The sequence below is a fragment of the Drosophila biarmipes genome, chromosome 2L (assembly GCF_025231255.1).
Source record: "Drosophila biarmipes strain raj3 chromosome 2L, RU_DBia_V1.1, whole genome shotgun sequence".
NCBI classification, from domain to species: domain Eukaryota; kingdom Metazoa; phylum Arthropoda; class Insecta; order Diptera; family Drosophilidae; genus Drosophila; species Drosophila biarmipes.
This window is the reverse complement of record NC_066612.1, coordinates 9,676,465-9,697,219: the sequence shown is the minus strand read 5'-3', so window position 1 is coordinate 9,697,219 and position 20,755 is coordinate 9,676,465. Positions and strand designations below refer to the sequence as shown.

General features: G+C 40.7%; 4 protein-coding genes across 5 annotated transcripts; 1 reads left to right on the top strand and 3 right to left on the bottom strand.

Annotated features, from left to right (window-relative positions):
• The first annotated feature begins 1,363 nt into the window (after positions 1–1,363).
• On the top strand, positions 1,364–3,242 carry LOC108032608 (leucine carboxyl methyltransferase 1). Of its 2 annotated transcripts, none has more exons than XM_017106538.3 (4): positions 1,364–1,743; positions 1,913–2,338; positions 2,404–2,708; positions 2,800–3,242. In XM_017106538.3, exons 1-4 carry the CDS (start codon positions 1,498–1,500, stop codon positions 2,834–2,836), a joined length of 1,014 nt encoding a protein of 337 aa, XP_016962027.1. In that variant the 5' UTR covers positions 1,364–1,497; the 3' UTR covers positions 2,837–3,242. The 2 variants fall into 2 exon arrangements, with proteins under 2 accessions (XP_016962027.1, XP_016962026.1); XM_017106537.3 differs by having other exon boundaries at positions 2,404–2,720.
• A 65-nt stretch (positions 3,243–3,307) lies between these two features.
• LOC108032607 (zinc finger protein weckle) lies at positions 3,308–5,187 on the bottom strand. Its single transcript, XM_017106535.2, has 4 exons — positions 4,949–5,187; positions 4,001–4,888; positions 3,591–3,937; positions 3,308–3,514 (listed from the first exon to the last, which is right to left on the bottom strand). The coding sequence occupies exons 1-4, from the start codon at positions 5,072–5,074 to the stop codon at positions 3,478–3,480; spliced, it is 1,398 nt and encodes a 465-aa protein (XP_016962024.1). The 5' UTR covers positions 5,075–5,187; the 3' UTR covers positions 3,308–3,477.
• Positions 5,188–8,211: 3,024 nt separating this feature from the next.
• Positions 8,212–10,728, bottom strand: LOC108032811 (uncharacterized). Its single transcript, XM_017106824.3, has 5 exons — positions 10,640–10,728; positions 10,488–10,583; positions 10,212–10,432; positions 10,034–10,156; positions 8,212–9,958 (listed from the first exon to the last, which is right to left on the bottom strand). Exons 1-5 carry the CDS (start codon positions 10,652–10,654, stop codon positions 8,326–8,328), a joined length of 2,088 nt encoding a protein of 695 aa, XP_016962313.1. The 5' UTR covers positions 10,655–10,728; the 3' UTR covers positions 8,212–8,325.
• A 281-nt stretch (positions 10,729–11,009) lies between these two features.
• LOC108032444 (uncharacterized) lies at positions 11,010–12,546 on the bottom strand. The gene is made up of 4 exons (XM_017106269.3): positions 12,346–12,546; positions 11,900–12,275; positions 11,318–11,492; positions 11,010–11,262 (listed from the first exon to the last, which is right to left on the bottom strand). Exons 1-4 carry the CDS (start codon positions 12,422–12,424, stop codon positions 11,086–11,088), a joined length of 807 nt encoding a protein of 268 aa, XP_016961758.1. The 5' UTR covers positions 12,425–12,546; the 3' UTR covers positions 11,010–11,085.
• Between the last annotated feature and the right edge of the window lie 8,209 nt (positions 12,547–20,755).

The following is a 20,755-nucleotide window of genomic DNA, read 5'->3' as shown; positions in this document are numbered from 1 at the left end:
TTATTAATTTAAAAAATTTTTCAGGACTCTTTTTCAAAATGTTTTATAGTGCCAGTCAGTAAGACGTTTCCTACAATAAGTGATATTGTAAAAGTGGTAAAGTGGTGATAAAAATTTCTTTTATAGAATTGTGATATTGTTTATTAATATAAAATTAAAGATACAATTATTTTTTTATACAAATTTCTCATTGGTTCGCGAACTCAGCTAACTTCCATATTTTTTAAGGTAATTTAATCACTGTGGTATACATAGGGACGAGGCTCTCATCGCGAAAGTGTCCCAATCGACAATCCATTTAAAAGTTATGACATTTTAAAAGTACCTACATTATTTTTCGGGACCAGTTAAAAAAATTAAGAACTTTTTTACAGCGCCACTGGCCCATAGAGCTTATATCTCCTACATCTCTGTAAAAAAAGAAAGAGAATATTTTTTTACAATTAAAAATGGATTTTAGTCCATAGTTAACTTTAATATAAAACCCATATTCTTGTATTCCCCAAAAAATTGCAGACGCATCATTCAAACCAATTAATTTTTTAGATTCGGCATCCGCTTCAAATAACGCAGTAATGAGTTATCTTTGCATGACAAAACGGAAAACGTTTTTGCATAATTTCTAATTGAATTCTATTATATAGGACGGAGCCCAGACGATGGGTAGATGGATGGATGGGTCGTGATTCACGCTTTGAGCGTAGCAGCGCCAACCCAATTGGCGATCAGTTCACATTTGACCCCGTCTTATTGAGCGGGTTGTTGGGCGTAGCTGCTAATTTTAATTATATGTTCATAGCCCAGCGAGATAGCTTCCGATGTCAAAGATGCGGGAAGCAATTAAAGCACTTGAGCACGCTTTGTTTACCATGCTGACCCTTCCTTTATTAATGAAGTGCTTAAGTCAATTAGGCCGAAGAAAAACTGCAGTTACTGTAAGTTAACGTATAATTTTTAAGATAGTTTTCGAAAAAAATATAATTTGTCTTGAAAGTGGTAACCAGGCAAAAAGCCGAAAAAGAATTAGTTAATTTGGAAGTTTATCTTTAATTTTTTTCATATACTATTTACTATACCACATCTTGATCTTAAGTGGTGGGATGATGATATAGGCCTTGTTTTCCATAAATTATGAAATATAGAAAAATTAATGAAGCTGTTTTCAAACATATATTAATATCTTATAAAATATACGTACCTTCCAACAAAAATATACTCATATAAACAACTAGAGGGAGAGATTACTTGTTTTATCACTTTTTGTTACTTTTTGATTTCAAGTAAGCGCGCCAAGCAATCGACATCGAGCTATCGGTTCATCGGTGCAATCGGTTCCAAGCAAAGCTGCACACAATTATCGCCTATCGACTCCTGCAGCTGTTTTCAAGCGAGAAATAAACTGAGGATAGGAAAACAAGGATTCTGGGACTCCAGACCGCCGCTGGAGCTGACTGTGAACAAGGAAAAGGTCCAACCGAGCACAACCGCCGAAGAGCCATGGAGCCGCCACCGCCGGGCGCGTCCGCCGGCTCGACACACAAGTTCCATCCGTGCGATGAGGCGGTGATAGCCACCAACGACGATGCCAGCGATTGCAAGCGATGTGCGGTGCGGCTGGGCTACTGGAAGGACGACTACATCGGGTACTTTGTGCGCAACCAGGAGCGCAAGGCGCCGGAGATCAACCGCGGCTACTTTGCCCGGGTCAAGGGCGTGGAGATGTGCGTCGAGAAGTTTCTAAAGGTCAGTCCATCCGCGGTGGCTCCCACTTGTCTGGCACGTGCCAAGGTCATCCTGTTGCATTCGCTCCAGCAAGGCCGTGCCCGTCATTGCCCGCCACGCCTGCCGTGCGCATGTCCTGGCCAAGCTGACCTTGCCCTAACCGAATTTCCCACCCATTGCACTCACACAGAAAACCTCGGGCAACTGCCAGATCATCAATTTGGGCTGCGGCTTCGACACACTCTACTTCCGTCTGAGGGACACCGCCCACCAGGTGAAGAACTTCATCGAGCTCGACTTTCCCACTGTCACCGCCCGCAAGTGCTACACAATTAAGCGGAACAAGGCCCTGCTGGCCAGGATTCACGACGAGGATGGCGAGGTGCGGCTAAGTCCCACGGACCTCCATGGGCCCAGCTATCACCTGATGGGCGTAGACCTGCGCAACCTCGACGAGGTGGACAACAAGCTGCAGCAGGCCGAAGTGGACTACTCCCTGCCCACCATCTTCCTCGCCGAGTGCGTGCTCGTCTACATCGAGGCGCAGAACTGCCGGAATCTGCTAAAGTGGATCGCGCAAAAGTTCCAGGCCGCCGTGTTTGTCAACTACGAGCAGGTCAGCATCGCTTGCTAGAACATCTTATTCCCTTACCATATCAATTATTCTCTCAATCGCTGCAGGTGAACATGAACGACCGCTTCGGCGATGTGATGCTGAACAATCTGCGCGGGCGCGGCTGCAGCCTGGCCGGCGTGGAGTCCTGCCTGTCGCTGGAGACGCAGCGGAACCGCTTCAAGGACAGCGGCTGGACTGGCGCCCGCGCCTGGGACATGGTGCAGGTGTACGAGAGCATCTCGGCGGCCGAGAGGCAGCGCATCGAGCGCCTGGAGATGCTGGACGAGGGGGAACTGCTGCTGCAACTCTTCCAGCACTACTGCCTAGTGGTGGCCTGGCTGGGCGTCGCCTTCCAGGACATAGATATCACGTGCGTGCCAGTGTAAACATTCGTGCCTAACTGACAGCGAGATCCCGATCTTCCCTGATTATTAACCAACAACTTTTATCTCCACTTGCAGCGTCGAGGAGTTGATGTCCTCCCTGAACATTGACTAGGAGCGTTGGCGGATAAAGAGGAAAGGATAAAGAGCAAACCCTTTGGATTCACCGTTTATTGACTCTGCTCTGCTCGGAAGGCCATGCCAAAAGATTTTGCTTCTCAACGTGTTAAACTTAACAACAAATAATTATAAAAACCATCGAAATCAAAACGTATTTAGATATTTATCCCACACAGACCCACTCACAAATTGCTAAATTTGTATATTTTTAGTTGTTCCTTAAACATTTTTCCTTGTTACATTTCCTAATATTTAATCGCTTAATTTTTTTTTAATCGCTCACCAATTTATCACCGAATCGTGGCGTAGGTATGCCATCCATTCATTCCCAACTTTTAGTGTGCGTAAAACGTGTAAATGTATTTTGAAATTAATTAAAACAAAACTTGATTGGAAAACAAGTCAAATGGGTTTAAACATGCTTTTACAGATGTTTGGATACCCAGGCGAAGGCTACTTTGGGATATTTAAAAATTTACAAGTTTTACTTTATTTTACATAATATCGGTCACAATAAAAATTATTATTGGGTGTAAATTATCTGCATGTTTTCGCTCCAAGCTTCCTAGCTGGATAACACATTTATCATCATGGAACAAACAAAATTCAAGTGAAATCCAGCTGGGGGTACTGCTTCTACGCTTCCTTGCTGGTTTTCGCCATCTCGCGGGTTCTGAAATTAAGAGTAGAGACCCATATTTAGTCTAGTCTATTGGAAGTGTGACTTTTAACTGCTGCGTTTTGCTTACATGACCCGAAGCTCCTCCAACGTGGGCACTGCAACACGCGTAGATTCGCTTTCATCCTCCTTTTCCGCCAGCTCCGGGTGCTTCTTCCACTTGTGCGACCGGCAGTTGGTGTTGCTCGCGAAAGCCTTTCCGCAGTATTTGCACACATAGGGCCTGAGACCAGTGTGGCTGAGGAGGTGGATCTTAAGGGCCGTGGAGTTCTTGCTGCCGGTGCCACAAATCTCGCATCTGAAGCGGCGCTCCTCGGTGTGCACATACTTGTGCTTGTTGAGATTCGCCCGCGTTTGCAGCATCTTACCGCAAACGTCGCACTTAAACCTCGGCGCTCCGTGTGTCTGACTGTGCACCTGAAAAATGCATGGCAATTTAATGACTTAGTTACTTAACTACTTAAGCATCTCCGTACGCACCCTGAGTCTGGCCTTGTTCTTGAAGGCAGCATTGCACACGGGACACACGCAGGGCTTCTCGTCCGTGTGGACCAGCTTGTGCTCCACCAGCGACGTGAAGGTCTTCAAGCCTTTGCCGCAGATGTCGCACACGAATCTCTTGGGACCGCCGTGCACATCGTGTTTATGGCTGCGCAGGGCCATGAAGGACAGGAAGGACTCCTTGCAGATCTGGCAGGTGAACTCATCGACAGGAGGACTCGGGGAGCGGTCTTTGGGGGACACACTGCACTCGGCCAGCTTTTCCTTTGCTTTGGCTTTGGTAATGCTTTTCGTTTTCATGGGACTTTGTTTCGGGCTATGGTTAAGGTTCTCCGGCTTGCCTGGAGCCTTTGGCCTGCCTCGCTTCCGCTTCGCAGGCTCCGGCGACATGGTGTCTTCGTCGATTAGGAAAAACTCCTGACTGTCATCGTCCAGCAGCAATTTTTGGGCAGCACGATTTATTGGTTTGCGCCCACGCGATGCATCAGCGGGTAGCGATATGGGTTGCTCTTCCTCGAGCTCGGATTTGGAACGTGTGGAATTCTTTGGCGGGCGACCAAGCTTTTTGGGCACCTCAGGTAAAGGAGTCGTGGAATGATCCGAAAAAAGAACCTCATCGGCAAGGGAAAACTTGTCCTCTTGATCATCGATGTCCAGGAATTCCATTTCCAGCTTGCAGGTCGGCTGCAGGCCATACTCCCGCCGCAGGGCGTCCACGTCCTGTCTGTCCTGCGGCTCCGAGCTGCGCAAAATTTCGAAAATGCCCTGGATCTTGCTGACGCTCTCGGCAAAGGTGAGCAGCTGGCCAATAACCGAGTAGCACTCCTCGCACAACATGCTGCCCAGCACCGGCTCCTCGAGGGTCATCTGTCGGTATGGGGAATCGATGTATCACATGTCCGGGTGACAGGCAATCGCATCACCTACCTCCACATCAAAGCATTTCCTGATGATCCTCACCAGATCTTCGTCCCGCTTGCGCACTTTGAAAACGACGTCGTCGCGGGCGCACAGGCGACACCAGTTTACCCAGTCGGTCGTGGGAACACCCATGGTGAATGTCAATCCTCCTCGGAAATTGGACAATTTAAAAAAGATTTTGTTTTCCGATTTTATTCAAATTATGTTTCAGGAACGCCAATGCCCATCAGCTGATTGGTAGAACGCCCTTACTTAGAGCGGGAAAACTATCGATTAATGCGGAGCGTTCACACAGAGCAGAAGCGATGAAATCGAAGTTGAAAAAAAATTAATTATTTACGATTTCCTAGGTTTTATTTCGTTTCAGATATAAACAAAAAAAAAAAACAACTGACAAAAAAAAATTAAAAGATGTAGGATCTCTATTAGTTTGCGGTTTGAATATTCTGCACTAAAATTATTGTTTTAAACGAGGGTCAAAATTTGAACCCATTTTCATGTCAGATTTTTCCATATTTTTAAAGGCTTCCAGGAAGGAAACTCAAAACTGCCTTTCTAGATTCCATAACTTGAGTAAATCGATCCCGATTTACACGTGCAATACCTTTATGAGTTTGTATTTAAACTCTCTAATGTTCTACATTAAAATAAGTCTTTTTTACGATGGTCAAAATTTTAACCCATTTTCATGTCCGGTTTTTCGATATTTCCAATGGCTTCCAGGAAGGGAACCCAAAACTGCCCTTCTAGATTCCATAACTTGAGTAAATCGTTTCCGACTTAGACGTGGGATACCTCTATGAGTTTGTATTTGAATTCTCTAATATTCTACATTAAAGTATGTATTTTATACGATGGTCAAAATTTTAACCCATTTTCATGTCAGATTTTTCGATATTTCCAATGGCTTCCAGGAAGGGAACCCAAAACTGCCCTTCTAGATTCCATAACATGAGTAATTGGATTCGGATTTAGACGTGGGATACCTCTATGAGTTTGTATTTGAACTCTCTAATATTCTGCATTAAAATATATATTTTTTACGATGGTCAAAATTTTAACCCATTTTCATGTCCAATTTTTCCATATTTCCAATGGCTTCCAGGAAGGGAACCCAAAACTGCCCTTCTAGATTCCATAACTTGAGTAATTGGATCCCGATTTAGACGTGGGATACCTCTATGAGTTTATATTTGAATTCTCTAATATTCTACATTAAAATATTTCTTATATATGAGGTTCAAAATTTTAGCAACTTTCCATGTCAGATTTTTCCATATTTCCGATGGCTTCCAGGAAGGGAACCCAAAACTGCCCTTCTAGATTCCATAACTTGAGTAAATCGTTTCCGATTTAGACGTGGGATACCTCTATGAGTTTGTATTTGAACTCTCTAATATTTTGCATTAAAATATATATTTTTTACGATGGTCAAAATTTTAACCCATTTTCATGTCCAATTTTTCCATATTTCCAATGGCTTCCAGGAAGGGAACCCAAAACTGCCCTTCTAGATTCCATAACTTGAGTAATTGGATTCAGATTTAGACGTGGGATACCTCTATGAGTTTGTATTTGAACTCTCTAATATTCTGCATTAAAATATATATTTTTTACGATGGTCAAAATTTTAACCCATTTTCATGTCCAATTTTTCCATATTTCCAATGGCTTCCAGGAAGGGAACCCAAAACTGCCCTTCTAGATTCCATAACTTGAGTAATTGGATCCCGATTTAGACGTGGAATACCTCTATGAGTTTATATTTGAATTCTCTAATATTCTACATTAAAATATTTCTTATATATGAGGTTCAAAATTTTAGCAACTTTCCATGTCAGATTTTTCCATATTTCCGATGGCTTCCAGGAAGGGAACCCAAAACTGCCCTTCTAGATTCCATAACTTGAGTAAATCGTTTCCGATTTAGACGTGGGATACCTCTATGAGTTTGTATTTGAACTCTTTAATATTCTACATTAAAATAAGTCTTTTTTTCGATGGTCAAAATTTTAACCCATTTTCATGTCCAATTTTTCCATATTTCCAATGGCTTCCAGGAAGGGAACCCAAAACTGCCCTTCTAGATTCCATAACTTGAGTAATTGGATTCAGATTTAGACGTGGGATACCTCTATGAGTTTGTATTTGAACTTTCTAATATTCTGCATTAAAATATGTATTTTATACGATGGTCGAAATTTTAACCCATTTTCATGTCAGATTTTTCGATATTTCCAATGGCTTCCAGGAAGGGAACCCAAAACTGCCCTTCTAGATTCCATAACTTGAGTAAATCGTTTCCGATTAGACGTGGGATACCTTTATGAGTTTGTATTTGAACTCTCTAATATTCTACATTAAAATATGTCTTATATACGAGGTTCAAAATTTTAGCAATTTTTCATGTCAGATTTTTCCATATTTCCAATGGTTTCCAGGAAGGGAACCCAATACTGGTCTTCTATATTCCATAACTTGAGTAATTGGATTCAGATTTAGACGTGGGATACCTCTATGAGTTTGTATTTGAACGCTCTAATATTCTACATTAAAGTATGTATTTTATACGATGGTCAAAATTTTAACCCATTTTCATGTCAGATTTTTCGATATTTCCAATGGCTTCCAGGAAGGGAACCGAAAACTGCCCTTCTAGATTCCATAACTTGAGTAAATCGTTTCCGATTTAGACGTGGGATACCTCTATGAGTTTGTATTTGAACTCTTTAATATTCTACATTAAAATAAGTCTTTTTTACGATGGTCAAAATTTTAACCCATTTTTATGTCAGATTTTTCCATATTTCCAATGGCTTCCAGGAAGGGAACCCAAAACTTCCCTTCTAGATTCCATAACTTGAGTAAATCGCTCCCGATTTAGACGTGGGATACCTCTATGAGTTTGTATTTGAACTCTTTAATATTCTACATTAAAATAAGTCTTTTTTACGATGGTTAAAATTTTAACCCATTTTGATGTCCGATTTTTCCATATTTCCAATGGCTTCCAGGAAGGGAACCCAAAACTGCCCTTTTAGATTCCATAACTTGAGTAATTGGATTCAGATTTAGACGTGGGATACCTCTATGAGTTTGTATTTGAATTCTTAAATATTCTACATTAATATATGTATTTTTCACGACGGTCAAAATTTTAACCCATTTTTATGTCCGGTTTTTCCATGGCTTTCAAAAAGGGAACCCAAAACTGCTCTTCTATATTCTATAACTTGAGTAATTGGATCCCGATTTTGACGTGGGATACCTTTTTGAGTTTAAAATATAAATTTAATAACAATTTTATTTTCAAGTAAAGGTAAAGTATAGTGTATAAATGACGAAGGATAAAACATTTGCTCCTTATAAATATATATAATAAGTCACTTATCCATGTCTTCTACCTCGTTTGACTCGTTATCCTGCAAATTCTCAACGGTATAGTAGGCTTTCAGGGCAATTTCGTCGTCCAGAGTTAGTTCGCCCATGACCAGAGGTCCCAATTGTTTGTCCACCATGACGTCCTGCCAAAACTCGCTGTGCTTCTTGGCCAACGTGATCTTTTTCAGCTCCTCGGCAAACTTATCGTACTCCACAAAGGTGTTAAAGTCCATGCAACTCTGTCGGTACAAGGCGATGATCTCGCCCAGCTGTTCGCTGTTGAGCTTTTTGCGTTCCAGAAGCGTCAGTATGACCACTCGGGTATCGGCAGCTAGAGCCTGGAAACGGGCATCACGCTGGGTAGCATTTGCGATGGATCGAATGCTTGCCAGGATGCGCGTGAAATCTGAGCCGGGATTGGTCAGACCAACGCCATCCGATGGCATCGGGATCTCCTTCTCCGCTGGTTCCTGCTTGACGGGCACACCATTTTCTGCCTGTTCTTTGGCGAGCAGCTTTTCCTTCCAGGCGCGACTGTAGCGCAGTGGGAATACCTTCTTTACATGGGCAGCCGCCCTCTTTGATTTTTCTTCTAGCGGTTCCGGGACCCGCCAGAAAACATCTGCGAAATTCCTTTCCTTCAGCATTTCACTATTCTGATCTTGACTCCAAATAACTTTTCGCTCCAGGATGTCCATCACATTCTGCTCAAAGATACTGGGTAGTCCGTCGAAGGGAAGCAGATCGTTCTGGGCCCATGGACGAGGTTGCTGAGTGTCTCGTAATGTGCATTCAAGATCGGTGTTATCGATTAGCTCGTCTATGGCCTGCAGCTGCTCCTCGCTGCACTGCGTCTTGCTCGTTCGCAGACTGGGAAAATCCCAGAAATGGTGTTGGCTCGTATAGGAAACTTCCAGCATGTACAAAGTAGCCGGATGAGTATCGTCTCCTAGGCGGGGCAGCAACACCACCATGTGTGGACTATTAAACTTGGTGCTGAAGATCTTCCAGCAGATGATGGCCCGATCCGAGGCGATGAGGGCACGCACCAGGGCGTCCATTTTGACCGCGGCCGATTTGTTATTCTTCTGGTGCACCAGCATGTACAATGAAGCTCCACAGTAGTACTCATCTGGCACTGCATTTCGCTTGATGAACGCAAAGAAATGCAGACCTGGCGGATACGGTTCCTTTGGCTCCAGCACGTTCTCGTCGTAGGGCACCGGAGTGCCGCCCAGCATGTAACCAGCCATCAGATCCTCAGGCAGCGGCGTCACCTCGCTGCCCTTGATGAAGTGGCGTGTCTCCCGGGTCACCGTTTCGTCCTTCTCCGCCCAGATCTTCACCAGCTTTACGGGCGTCTGGTTCTTCATGGCTATCATGCCCTGCAGGCTGATGCAGATCTTGCTGCCTATGTGCAGCTTGGCGTTCCACACCCAGGGTCGTCGGGTGGTTACCTTGAAAACGGTGAGCAGGGCCTCCTTGAAGCTGCACAACGTGGCATTGCAGCGGGGTACAAGGCTGAGGACGTGCTTCTGGTTCTCCAGCTCATCGGAGCCGCATTTCCGCGAGAAGTTGAAGATGGCCTGCGGCTGATCGGTCTCGGCATTGTCCTTGTAGGCTATGTTATGAGAGCTGGGGTAATTAGAATAGTTTACAGCTGTTTTTTTAAAGGAAACTTTAATAAAATAATATACTTCGACTGCTCACCCCACAATCAAATCGATGTTCTCTTTCAGCAAGTCATCCGTGATGTCGTTGAACTTTTTGTAGTCCTGCGGAAAGTCATTGAAATCGAAGAGCAGGAGAATCCTTCGTCTGGCGGGCTTGAATCTGCAGAGAAATCTTTGTGAAATAGAGAGTTTAAATGATAAAACATTCCATTTACGAAAGTGCGGTTTCCTGGAGCTTCAGTGCCTCCTGGAGACCATCTAACCATTGTCCTTCCTCGCAGGCTGTTTTATTTACAAACTCGAAGAAATCCAGCAGCAGCTGCCAACTGCAAAGTTTAGGGTCTCCAAATGGGACCACATGTGGTTGGGTTTCCTTCTCTTTATCGTCGCACCCCACCAGGACAAAGGACACATAGTCCTTCTTGTCGCAGACGATCTGGGGATTGTCAAATTAGCAAGGGTTTTTAAAGATTTAAGTCCATTTTAACCACCTTGTCCTTAAGAATCTCCGCCACACATTTTGCCGATTTCAGTTTGACTTCTTCGGCGGCACAGGTGCGCACATCTAGCACTATTATAAGGGATTCCTGGGGATCGGTATAATAAATAAGAATCTATTCAACGGAAGAAACCTTAAGCCCACCTTGTTAGAAGCCATCAAGGAAGTTTATTTACAGAATAATTTTTGAATTGCTGCCTCGGCGCAGAAAACAAATTTCACAACACAACAGTATGACCGTTCCGGCGATAACAAAAAATGCATCCGATTTAATATCGATAACTTTTTAACTACACTTAATTTTTGTATCACAAAAAGCTTTCTTTTTTTTAAAATTAAATTAAATTAATTGTTTTCATTAATTTTGACAAAGGAAAGATTGGATTATATTCAAATAACATAAGTTTGTGAAATTAAGTTTGGGCGCGAAGATAGTAATCGCTATCGATAGTTCCAACATCGCGTTGCCAACTTTGTGGAAGCTGGCCGTTAGATTTGAACGACAATGTGTAAATATTTTGGTAATTTATTTGTTTATTGTTCAAAATTCAGGTTTAATAAAATAGCCAACAATTGTTTCCTATAATTTCCTAAACCTTCCCGTAAGTCTGTAGCTTTTCTAGGTACTCTGCGTTTTGGCTTAAGTGATTGAAAATCAAATTCGTATCCAAGACATTCGTGGCAGGACCTCCGTACTCCGCCGGCAGGCTTTCATAGCCAACCATTTCGCGCAGTTTGCTGAGGTTTTTGCCATCATGGGTGAATATCTACGAAATAAAGCAATTAATACGTACGAATTTAAATTAAGAACAAAGTTCGTACCCTCTCCTTAAACTCCTTGTTCATAAAGGGCATAAACAGCGTGGAGGTAACGTGCATGAGAAACCCGCGCTGGATAATATGTACGATTCGCTGGCTGAAGGGCAGGACTCCGTTTTTCTCGTTCACTGTCTTCATAAAGGAAGGTGAAAATTGACGTAAGAAATTCCGCGTTGTCCTGAAAAACAAATCTAGAGTAAAATATCTCTCAGGCAAAAAAAAGAAAAACAATGGGATTTCTTAAGACTGAAATTTTAGAAACCAATATTAACGAATTAAACTAAAAACTTCCTTTGTGAATGTGCTTCAAAATGGCTTTTAAGGATTTTTTTTGTAAGTAAGTATATTAAGTTTTGCCCATTTATTACGATTTTACTTTTTTTAGGTTTAAATCAAACAATACCACCTAATCGATGAGATTTTGTTTTAAGTTTTATGATCAGTTTTAAGCTTATATGATCATTTTAGAAAATTATAAATTCATAATCGTTCTGAAAATTTATTTTTTTGAAATAAAATTGGACCCTAAAGGAATTGTTAATATAATCTATATATTTTATTATAGATATCAATCGATTGACTCACCCTTGCAGGTCGCAAATGACCGTGATGCCGTTCTCCTGGACGCGGGGCAACAGCAGCAGCGACTCGAAGATCAGGTCGTCCATCTCGACGAGCCTCTGCAGGTAGTCGGGATAGTTTTGGAAACCGTCCACCGTCTTGAAGACGACCAGCACCCGCCCGTGCCGGTCCACCTGGGGCATGACGAAGCGGCAGTGGGTGCCATAGAAGAGCTGACGGTAGTGCTCGATGGGATGGCGGGCCACCCAGTCGGGATGGCGCCTCTTGAAGTCGTAGTAGGCGTGGATGGCCTGGTAGGCCTTGATCGTATCCCAGCGCGTGTAGTGCAGGAACTTGGTCAGCAGCGTGTCCTCCGTGCCCACTATTAAGTCGTCGCACTCTGAAATACAAGGTTTTCCAGAGTTATCAATAGGTATTTCTCAATAGAGTACTGGTAGCCTTTTGCTTACTCTCCACTAGCTGCCTGAGTTGCTTGATTTTGAAGATCTGTTCCGCCGTGTGATCGACTCGGGCGGTCAGGAACAGCATTTTAGGCTTTGAATTTTGAACAAAAAACGTCCAAAATATATTAGAACTTTGATTGATTGCTTTTCAACTGCCACAGGCTTCACTTTTTCACTTTCAATCCGCTATCGAACCGCACTCGCAACGCAAACGGCGCTTACTGACTAAAATATCCATTAAATCTGATTTGGCATAGATGGTTTATTTGTTTTATAAGCTGTGCGTGACTAGACTCCTAATGGCCCCCAATCACTTGGAAATATATTACCTATCTTTCAACTTGAACTTGGCTTCTTTTGGTAGTGAATCAGTTGTAAAATGGCCTTCAATTATTGTTAATAATAAGATTTACAAGGTCCATAAATTATATGAACTTGACTTAATTTTTTACAATTTTGTCTTATTTACTTCTATTAAAGCTTTATGAAAAATGAGTACTTCGCCTTCAATATTGCTAAAAGCTTCGTCTTCGGCGGAGTCATCAAGTTGACCTAACCACGTATTCAAGCCACAATTCATTTAGCCCGGCTGCCGGGAAAAAAGTCAAGTCGAAAAGTAGGAAAAGTAGTCAACAAAACGCGAAAGGAAACTATAAGTACGATAATTGAAGAAAATGTCATCTACACACGACGCTACGTGACTTAATAATGTCCCTTGTCTGTTCATAATAACGGTCACAACGTGTTGCTCCATTATATCTATACATACCCCACACTTTAGTTTATATATCTAGCATTTTTTTGTTATTTTTCATTTCATTTGTAAAAGTTTAGTGGTCGGGAAAAATAATATATAGTTATTTAGTAAATTGAGTGTGAGCACAGCCAAAGCGAGAAAGATAGATGTCCATTAAAGACAGTTTTCAAGAGCGCCTAAATCGTGACTTTGATAGAAATGTTGAAATTAACATTGCACTACGAATATCAAGTTGATTATAATGGATTTTGGTTATTATGGTGGCGCTGTAAGTGCTTTACCTTTCAAGTGATTAGCAAAACAATAAACATTCGATAATATTTTATGTAACAATGACATAAATTATCAACTCCCGATCGACTAAAAATTAAAATTACAGATTTAGCAATTTCTGTGAAATAAATATTACTGCTGATAATTAGGAGATATAATGACTAACGAGCGGGTTTTAAAATCAATTTGGGCTTCTGTCAATTCATAAAATTTCGGTTGACTGGAATTCAATTTGCATTCGTTTAAATAATTTAACAACATTCCCACCCCCCACGAATAACCGCTAAAATTGGTCTCGCTTTTGATTTTAACCAATTGATGCAATTCAAATTAGTACTTTTGCAACTGTTTCGGCCGTGACTTTTTAAAATAATCCAAAACGCATAAATAATGCATTTAATTTAAATGCTAAATAATAAACATTTGGTTTTTGCGGTTTGTTTTTGGCCAGTGAGTAGCGCTTGTTTGCACGCCGATTAAAATGCGGTCACCTGAATAGCTGGCTCTTCTGAAGGTAATCAAGTTCTATTTATTTACAAACTTGAAATTAGTTTATTATAGAATTTATAAGAAGGAAATAAAGACTTTTTTTATATTTTATCTCCAAGTCTAGCTTTTGTGTCTTAGTCAACTTGCATGAAAGGGTTTTCACCTTCAGAAATTTTCGTTATACACTTCAAAATGGCATCAAAACTGCCAGCAAGAAATCACATTGACGACTACGATGGTACCCCAAAACCGAAGTATCCCCCACTCTTGCATAACTTGACCATCAGAGAGGCAAAACCCCAACTCCCGGAAGACCAAACAAATTACAAGTGTTGTAAAGTGTCATTTTTCAACAGGACGAGCGGGCAATGTAGAAATAATCATAATGGCCAAGCGCATGTTTGAGGCGAAATCTTGTAGAAACAATAGCAGAGAGCTACCAAAAAAAGTTGCAGAAAGGAAAACAAGAAAAATGCCAGCAGATTTCGCTGGCACAAGAAAGGGCCGAAAATAGAAAAAAACGAAAAGAAAAACTAAACCAAATTCCAATTTGTCAGGAATTTGTTCAATTTTAGTTTTGCGGTGGCCAGGGACCGAATGAGAGGACCCCGGAAGTCCGTCGCCCCCTCGCTCGACCATCTGCATGCCCCACACGTGCCGCCAAGCAAAAAACCCATAAGCATAACGCCCCACCGCCACCCACTGGCCATTAAAGAGCTTCCACGACAAATCGCACACATTTAACACGCACCCTCTGAACCAAGGGGCTTTCTGGGGGGCGCCGAAGGACCCCTGTGGGGGAAAAACTGCATACTTAACAGGCCCACAAAAAACCAGCAGGGGAAACAGCTGCTCACAATGGCTCAAACAGCGTCGTCAACTGGCCAGCAGGAAAGTACATCGCTGGCGATGGGCTCCGACGGTAAATAGGAAATCAAAAGACAGAACAAATATATGTTTTAGTTTCTAAGTGTGATGTTTCTTAGACAAATCAAGAACTGGTTACAGAAAAGAAAAAAGTACATACACAAAACACAAGAATCTCAAGAATTCGAATATATTATTAGGGCTAGCTAGGACATTTTTCCAGATTTCGAAAGAGATAGTAAAAAAAAACAAAAAAAAAGCATCTACGAACAACAAGAATCTTAAGAATTCGCGTATTTTATGAGGGTTATTTTAAAGCTGCAAAAAAATACACAAGAATCTCAAGAATTCGCGTATTTTATAATTGTTTTTAGGGACGGGTGGAATACACTAAAAAGATTGCAGTAGCATTTGTAAGAAAAGGGAAAAGGTGTAGAAATTTAGAACAAAAATAGAAAAATCTCAAGAATTCGGGATTGTATGAAGGTTATTTAAAAGCTTAATACAATCAATAGATTTCAAAAGAGATAGGGAAAAGTACAACGAGCCAGAGTAATCTAAAGAATTTTAAATACCTTACCATCCAAGCTTATTTTGTTTACATTATATTAATTTCTCATTTATTCTGAGTAATTTGTTAAACCGTATATAGTTATCCATAAATGTTTTGGAAACTCACGCTTCCATCCCTACGTAAACGAACCCATAAGTTTTCTTGTGCTTGCGGCCTCCCCTAATGACATTTGTATGCCGCTGCAGACATGTGCAACTGTTGGACCCGAAATACATACCTACATGGCTTTGGAAAACTCAACCGAAGGCTCCTCTAGGTGCTGCAGCCTCAGCTTGCCAATTTTCCCGGTGTCGGCCATAAGAAATAAGCAAAGTTTGAGCTTCCACCTCGGTAAACCTAGACCTGATCCTGGGTGTTACTTCGCCGTTTCCATTTTAATTTGTTTTATTGGCAATAAGCTCTGTCTGCTGGCGATAAGCAGGCAAAATGATTGTTTGAATTTATGCTAAGTGCCGGTCAACGACGATGCCCAGTGGCGATTTTTTATTGGCACGGCATAGGCTGCGACTTACCTCCCACAGCAGTTGATAAATATTTGCTATAAAAAAATAAAAAGCAGTGAAACAAAAATTGAAAATTGCAAAACCACTCAATGGCTGTTGTCTTCGTGAACTGTTTTCGGTGGGAGCAGCAGAAAGGGAGATTTTTGTTATTCTCCCCCAGGCAGCAACATCATATCCCCAACACCCGAAACCGACTCCCCTATGGATTTGTGGCTGTGGGGCTTACGAAATCTGCCAGCGCTGGCGCTTCGAGAGTTTTAATTGAATTTTGAGTGGTGTATTTAGGGATTTGTTATTTATAATAGAAAGAGCACACAGCCGGGAGCTCCAAGGAAAATGGCATTGCCAAGGTCCGATAAAGTGTGCAGCGACATGAAAATTTACGAGGGCATTGGCGCAGTTTTACATTTAAATTGGGAGAAAAAGTCGGATTGGAAAATATATATTTAATTTTTAGAAAATAAAGAAAATATTATTAGGGCTTGTACTGAAGGCTGTCAGAACCGGTAAAGCATCCTCATATGTGTATGTAATTTCTTGTTTATCAATTTTTTCAAAACCAAAGGGAAATATATTTATAAAAGAAGTGCGATGTTTAGTTAGCATAATACTGAGATACTTACTACAAAAAAGGTTTGACATAGAAACATTAATAAATATTTGCTTAATATCTAAAGATTTATTGAATGATTGTTCTTTTTTTTATTATTATATTATTAAATGAGCAACTTGTCTACGATTCTGTTTGTTTTTAGTTGACCTTCCTTAAACATTAAATTTTGAGCTATAAAAACTGGTAGTCACTTTCTTGGCTAAAACAAATGGCTGAGTATTCCCAACGCAAATTGTGTTATAAAAAGCAATTTGTTAGCACCATAAAAGCTTGACCCCGTCATCCTTTTTTCCAATTCTTTTCGCTTTTTATTGCAGTCGATGACCAATTTGAGGAGCAATATGTGGGGCGAATCGTTGGGCACCCCAATCATTGGGAATCAAGCCGGCCAACTGGTTCCCTCCTATTTATATATATCTACCAGCTCCTCGGTGGAATTTACAGCAGCTATTTATTTTTGGCCAGCATTTGCGGCACATGTCGCATGCGGAGTGGATATGGCTTTGTTTTCCTTTTACGAGGGCGAGTGCATTTGTTGTTCATTCCATTTAAATTACCCTGTGGCTGACCTCCTTGTCACAACATGTCGGTTGGCGTCATATTGGAACTGTTTTGTATCCCGCAATCCGCAATCGAATGCTCATTGAGAGGTTCTCCCCCTTCTTTCCGGCTTTTTTGTATGTTTTTTATTTGCATAGCATGCGGGTTATTGTGGTTTTTTAATCAAGTTGTAGGTGAACAAATTTCGGCTAACCGATTGTTTTGTGGGGGCGCGTTATTCATTGTTGTGTTACGAGCGCAAATGAAATGCAGACTGAGCTAAGGGGAATTTATTGCGAAATTGGGCACCAAACACATGCAGTTTATTGAATTTCAAACTTTTTAAAAATTCCATTTCTTGGAAATTAGAGCGTCAAAAATATCAGATATCTTTAAGCTTCTTAAATAATTATAAATACATTTTATTCAAGTTGTTTATGACTTACTTGCCAGCCATTTCGGACAAAAGAGCCGTATTCCTCATACGGTTTAGCGTACACACGGCACTTAAAAATTATGACATATTCGTTGGCGCAACACACTCAACTGTGTGGAAAAGCATCAGTATAATACATTTTACGACTGCGTTATATGTCTGCCAAAGTATGTAAAATTATTATTTGTCTGACTGTCTCTGTGTGCGTTCGCATATTTTGTACCTATTCTCGTGGATGTCGGCAAGAAAAGGAAAAAAGATGTACGACGTTTTATTATATTTAAATTACACAAAGCATTAAATATAATTCACTCACTACGCTCCATTTACTAAGGCTATGTGAAAGGCACACACGAAGGCATTACTGTCTGCGCACATAAGTATGCAACAACAAAATGCCGCTGAAAATCGCTGTAATACTTTTTCATCAATTATATGATGCGCAAAAATATATATGCCGAGATTTACAATATCAAACATGGCCAACACACACACAGACACACACACGTCTATTCGAGCAGCCAGAGCTTTGGCAACACACATAAAAGTACAGATATATGCCGACATGCTCTAGATGGCAAACGCGTCATACTTTACTACTTACTAAATCCATTACAAAGTATTTACGTAGAAAATTGCTTTATATCTCTGCATATCTCTCAGTCGACGTCATCGTCCTTGTTATATCCCTGCGATTGTGTGCGTGTGAGTGTGTAGGTTCTGACAGGACGAAAAAAGAGAAAAAATTTAAGTACGTGGGAATAATGGTAGAGAAAAAAAATATTTTTAGTGGCGTCGTACTCCCTGGGTAGATTCCACCAAGGAACTCCTGAGGTAGTCGACATTCCCTCCCGCAGCCCAAGTCCCCTTCCAAATCGGAGGCAAAAAGGCTGTGTGCAGCAATATATGTGATTTTTCCCTAAATGTCAGTGGCAAATAAGAAAATATTAAAATAGATTTGTGCACTCTGAACGCAAAGACAATGGTTTTGTATGTGCACTGGGAAAAATAATTAAAATGCTTAAAATGCTACTTCGAGGTTTCAATAAAAAAATAAGAGAAAATGTGAATCAGAAAATTAAGAAGACTTTGAGTAAAAACCAAAAAAGTATTTATTAAATCATAATATGTTTGTTGTTTCAGCGAATTCTTCAGTCCTATACGCAAATGATTGTTTCTTCTTAAGTCAAAGTTTTTTAAAGCTTATCTCAAACAACTTAAAAAGATAACTTTATAAATAATAGATGCTTTAAAAAATTGACAATTTTCTGCTTTTTTTGTAATTAAAATTATATTTCTTTTATAAATTATAATTTTTTCTTCGATTTTTTTTGCAATCTCAGTAGTCCTCTGATGATTTCCATTGCCAAGATGTTGACGGTAAATCACATCCAGCTTTCTTCTATCTCAGCCAGCACGCAGTCGTAAGAAACGAAGGAAAAAGTATACCAGAAGCCAAAGTACTAGGATGCTGACTGCGGAATGTTGGCGTAAGTGTGTGTAATTCATAACGGATTTGCTGGCGGAGGGGAATTATTCATGCGCACTTGATTGTGCACACAACAATGCAGCTGATCGTAATCAGTGTCTCGTCATCATCGTCATAAACTGCTCCGGCCACGGTCAGGAAATGCGATAAGCTAATAATATATATCCTCGGAGTGTGTAAATAGCTGGAATATTCTGCTAACAAAATATAATAACTACAAAAAGCTGAATTCCTTTTTAAGGACACCTTTGAATAGATACTGCAGGCTCTAATCTCGAGCGAACAACAATGAAAATACATATAACAAATAAATTTGTCGTGCAGCGGTGCAAAAAGGCAAAAGCTGCCTTGAGTTGCACTACGAATCACTCTAGCGTGCTATCAATTACTGTGGCAAGTGTTGCACGTGCCACCGACACCGATCCGGCTGGCGGTCCTCCCCGACTTGCCCCACATCCCCGGGCACCTTGTGGGTCCTGGGAGCCCGGTCCTTCCGTCCAGCCGGGACAGCTTGCTCATCTCATTGTGCTCCTTGGCATTTGCTCGCTGGCTTTCTATTCCAATTTTTCCCTTTTTGATACCTTATAATACGGGATTAATGGGGTATGCTTTAAAGTGGATTTTCAACTATTTCCAAAATAAACTGGTAGAACAATCAACGTATTTCAATCTTCTTTTAAAACAATCCAGAAAATAAGGGAAAAAGGTAATAATTTTTTTCGATCAAAGCACACTTAAAGCGACTAACGGCTTCTGAATCCGAAGAATTCGCGAGAGTAATAACAATAAACAATAACAATAAAAGATAAGATAGATAAATAATTATATTAGAATCACAAATTTCATAAAATGTTAATTTAAAATGAACCAAAGAATGAGAGGGAAAAAGGTTTTATTCTGCAAATTTAGATTAAGACTGAAGAATTCGCGGGTTTTCTCATAGCAATAAAAAGTTAAGAAGTACTTACTTAATCTTTATATCAATAGGTAAAATATTTGTCTAACTTTTTCCGATTACTGAGTATCTACAAGTCGCATCCCTCGATAACAAGTCTCTTCTGGTTTCCTTTTCTAATTTCTTGTCGCACTTCGGTCGTTGTCTTGGCTGCTCGAGTCCGGTGTTCTGTAAGTGGCATGAACATCGCTGCATTTTCTTGACAATTTCTCAGCTTTTTTCTGCTGATATTCCCTGCTTTTTGAGTGCTTTCAATTGTTGCACAATTTTTTAATTTGCTGCGTGGCCAAAGAAATGAAAGAGTTGCCGTCGCACAGAGAATTTTAATCTAAAGTGGGTGGTGCTTATACCAGCCCACGGAATGGTGCCATTTTAAACATTTTTAAACGTATCCCACATATGTGTTTGTAGATTTAAATGATTGAAGAAGCATAAGCTAAATCTTTAGCTACTCCTAAGCCAATTAATTCGGCATTTGGTCGTGAAATCCTGGATACTTCAGCTGCAATATATGCATTCGATTAACCACAAATGAGCACACAATTTTCACATATTTAGACCGCACTCGAATGCCAAACAACGTCATAATAACTCAGCCGGCCGCAAAACAAAACAAAACAAACTTCACATGCCATTTGTGTGTTATATTCCACATTCGAATTGTTAGGCTCTTGAGTAAATTGCAAATTAATTTTATGCAATTTGCCGTAAGGCTAAATGATTACATTGTATTGAAGCATAATGTCCTTGGGTCTACTAATAAGCCTAATCCCAAATGCTGGTGCTATTATAATTCAAAATAAGCTAAACATCAAAAGCAGTTTGTCAACGCAAAAGCGACAAAGCTGAAATACCCTTAAGGTATTTGTTTAATACCTGTACTTGAGTATGTGTTTATTTTATAACTCACAGTTTTAAAA

Excerpts from the sequence above, each read along its gene's own strand:
- LOC108032607 (XM_017106535.2), bottom strand. The coding sequence starts at position 5,074 with ATGGGTGTTCCCACGACCGACTGGGTAAACTGGTGTCGCCTGTGCGCC. Across the intron at positions 4,889-4,948 it reads GGAAATGCTTTGATGTGGAG|ATGACCCTCGAGGAGCCGGT; the intron begins GTAGGTGATGCG and ends CCATACCGACAG. Across the intron at positions 3,515-3,590 it reads TTGGAGGAGCTTCGGGTCAT|AACCCGCGAGATGGCGAAAA; the intron begins GTAAGCAAAACG and ends TCTTAATTTCAG.
- LOC108032608 (XM_017106537.3), top strand. The coding sequence starts at position 1,498 with ATGGAGCCGCCACCGCCGGGCGCGTCCGCCGGCTCGACACACAAGTTC. Across the intron at positions 1,744-1,912 it reads GCGTCGAGAAGTTTCTAAAG|AAAACCTCGGGCAACTGCCA; the intron begins GTCAGTCCATCC and ends GCACTCACACAG. Across the intron at positions 2,339-2,403 it reads TGTTTGTCAACTACGAGCAG|GTGAACATGAACGACCGCTT; the intron begins GTCAGCATCGCT and ends CAATCGCTGCAG.
- LOC108032444 (XM_017106269.3), bottom strand. The coding sequence starts at position 12,424 with ATGCTGTTCCTGACCGCCCGAGTCGATCACACGGCGGAACAGATCTTC. Across the intron at positions 12,276-12,345 it reads ACTCAGGCAGCTAGTGGAGA|AGTGCGACGACTTAATAGTG; the intron begins GTAAGCAAAAGG and ends CTTGTATTTCAG. Across the intron at positions 11,263-11,317 it reads ACAAGGAGTTTAAGGAGAGG|ATATTCACCCATGATGGCAA; the intron begins GTACGAACTTTG and ends TTTATTTCGTAG.
- LOC108032811 (XM_017106824.3), bottom strand. Across the intron at positions 10,157-10,211 it reads CTCCAGGAAACCGCACTTTC|ATTCAAGCCCGCCAGACGAA; the intron begins GTAAATGGAATG and ends ATTTCTCTGCAG. Across the intron at positions 9,959-10,033 it reads AACATCGATTTGATTGTGGG|CTCTCATAACATAGCCTACA; the intron begins GTGAGCAGTCGA and ends TAATTACCCCAG.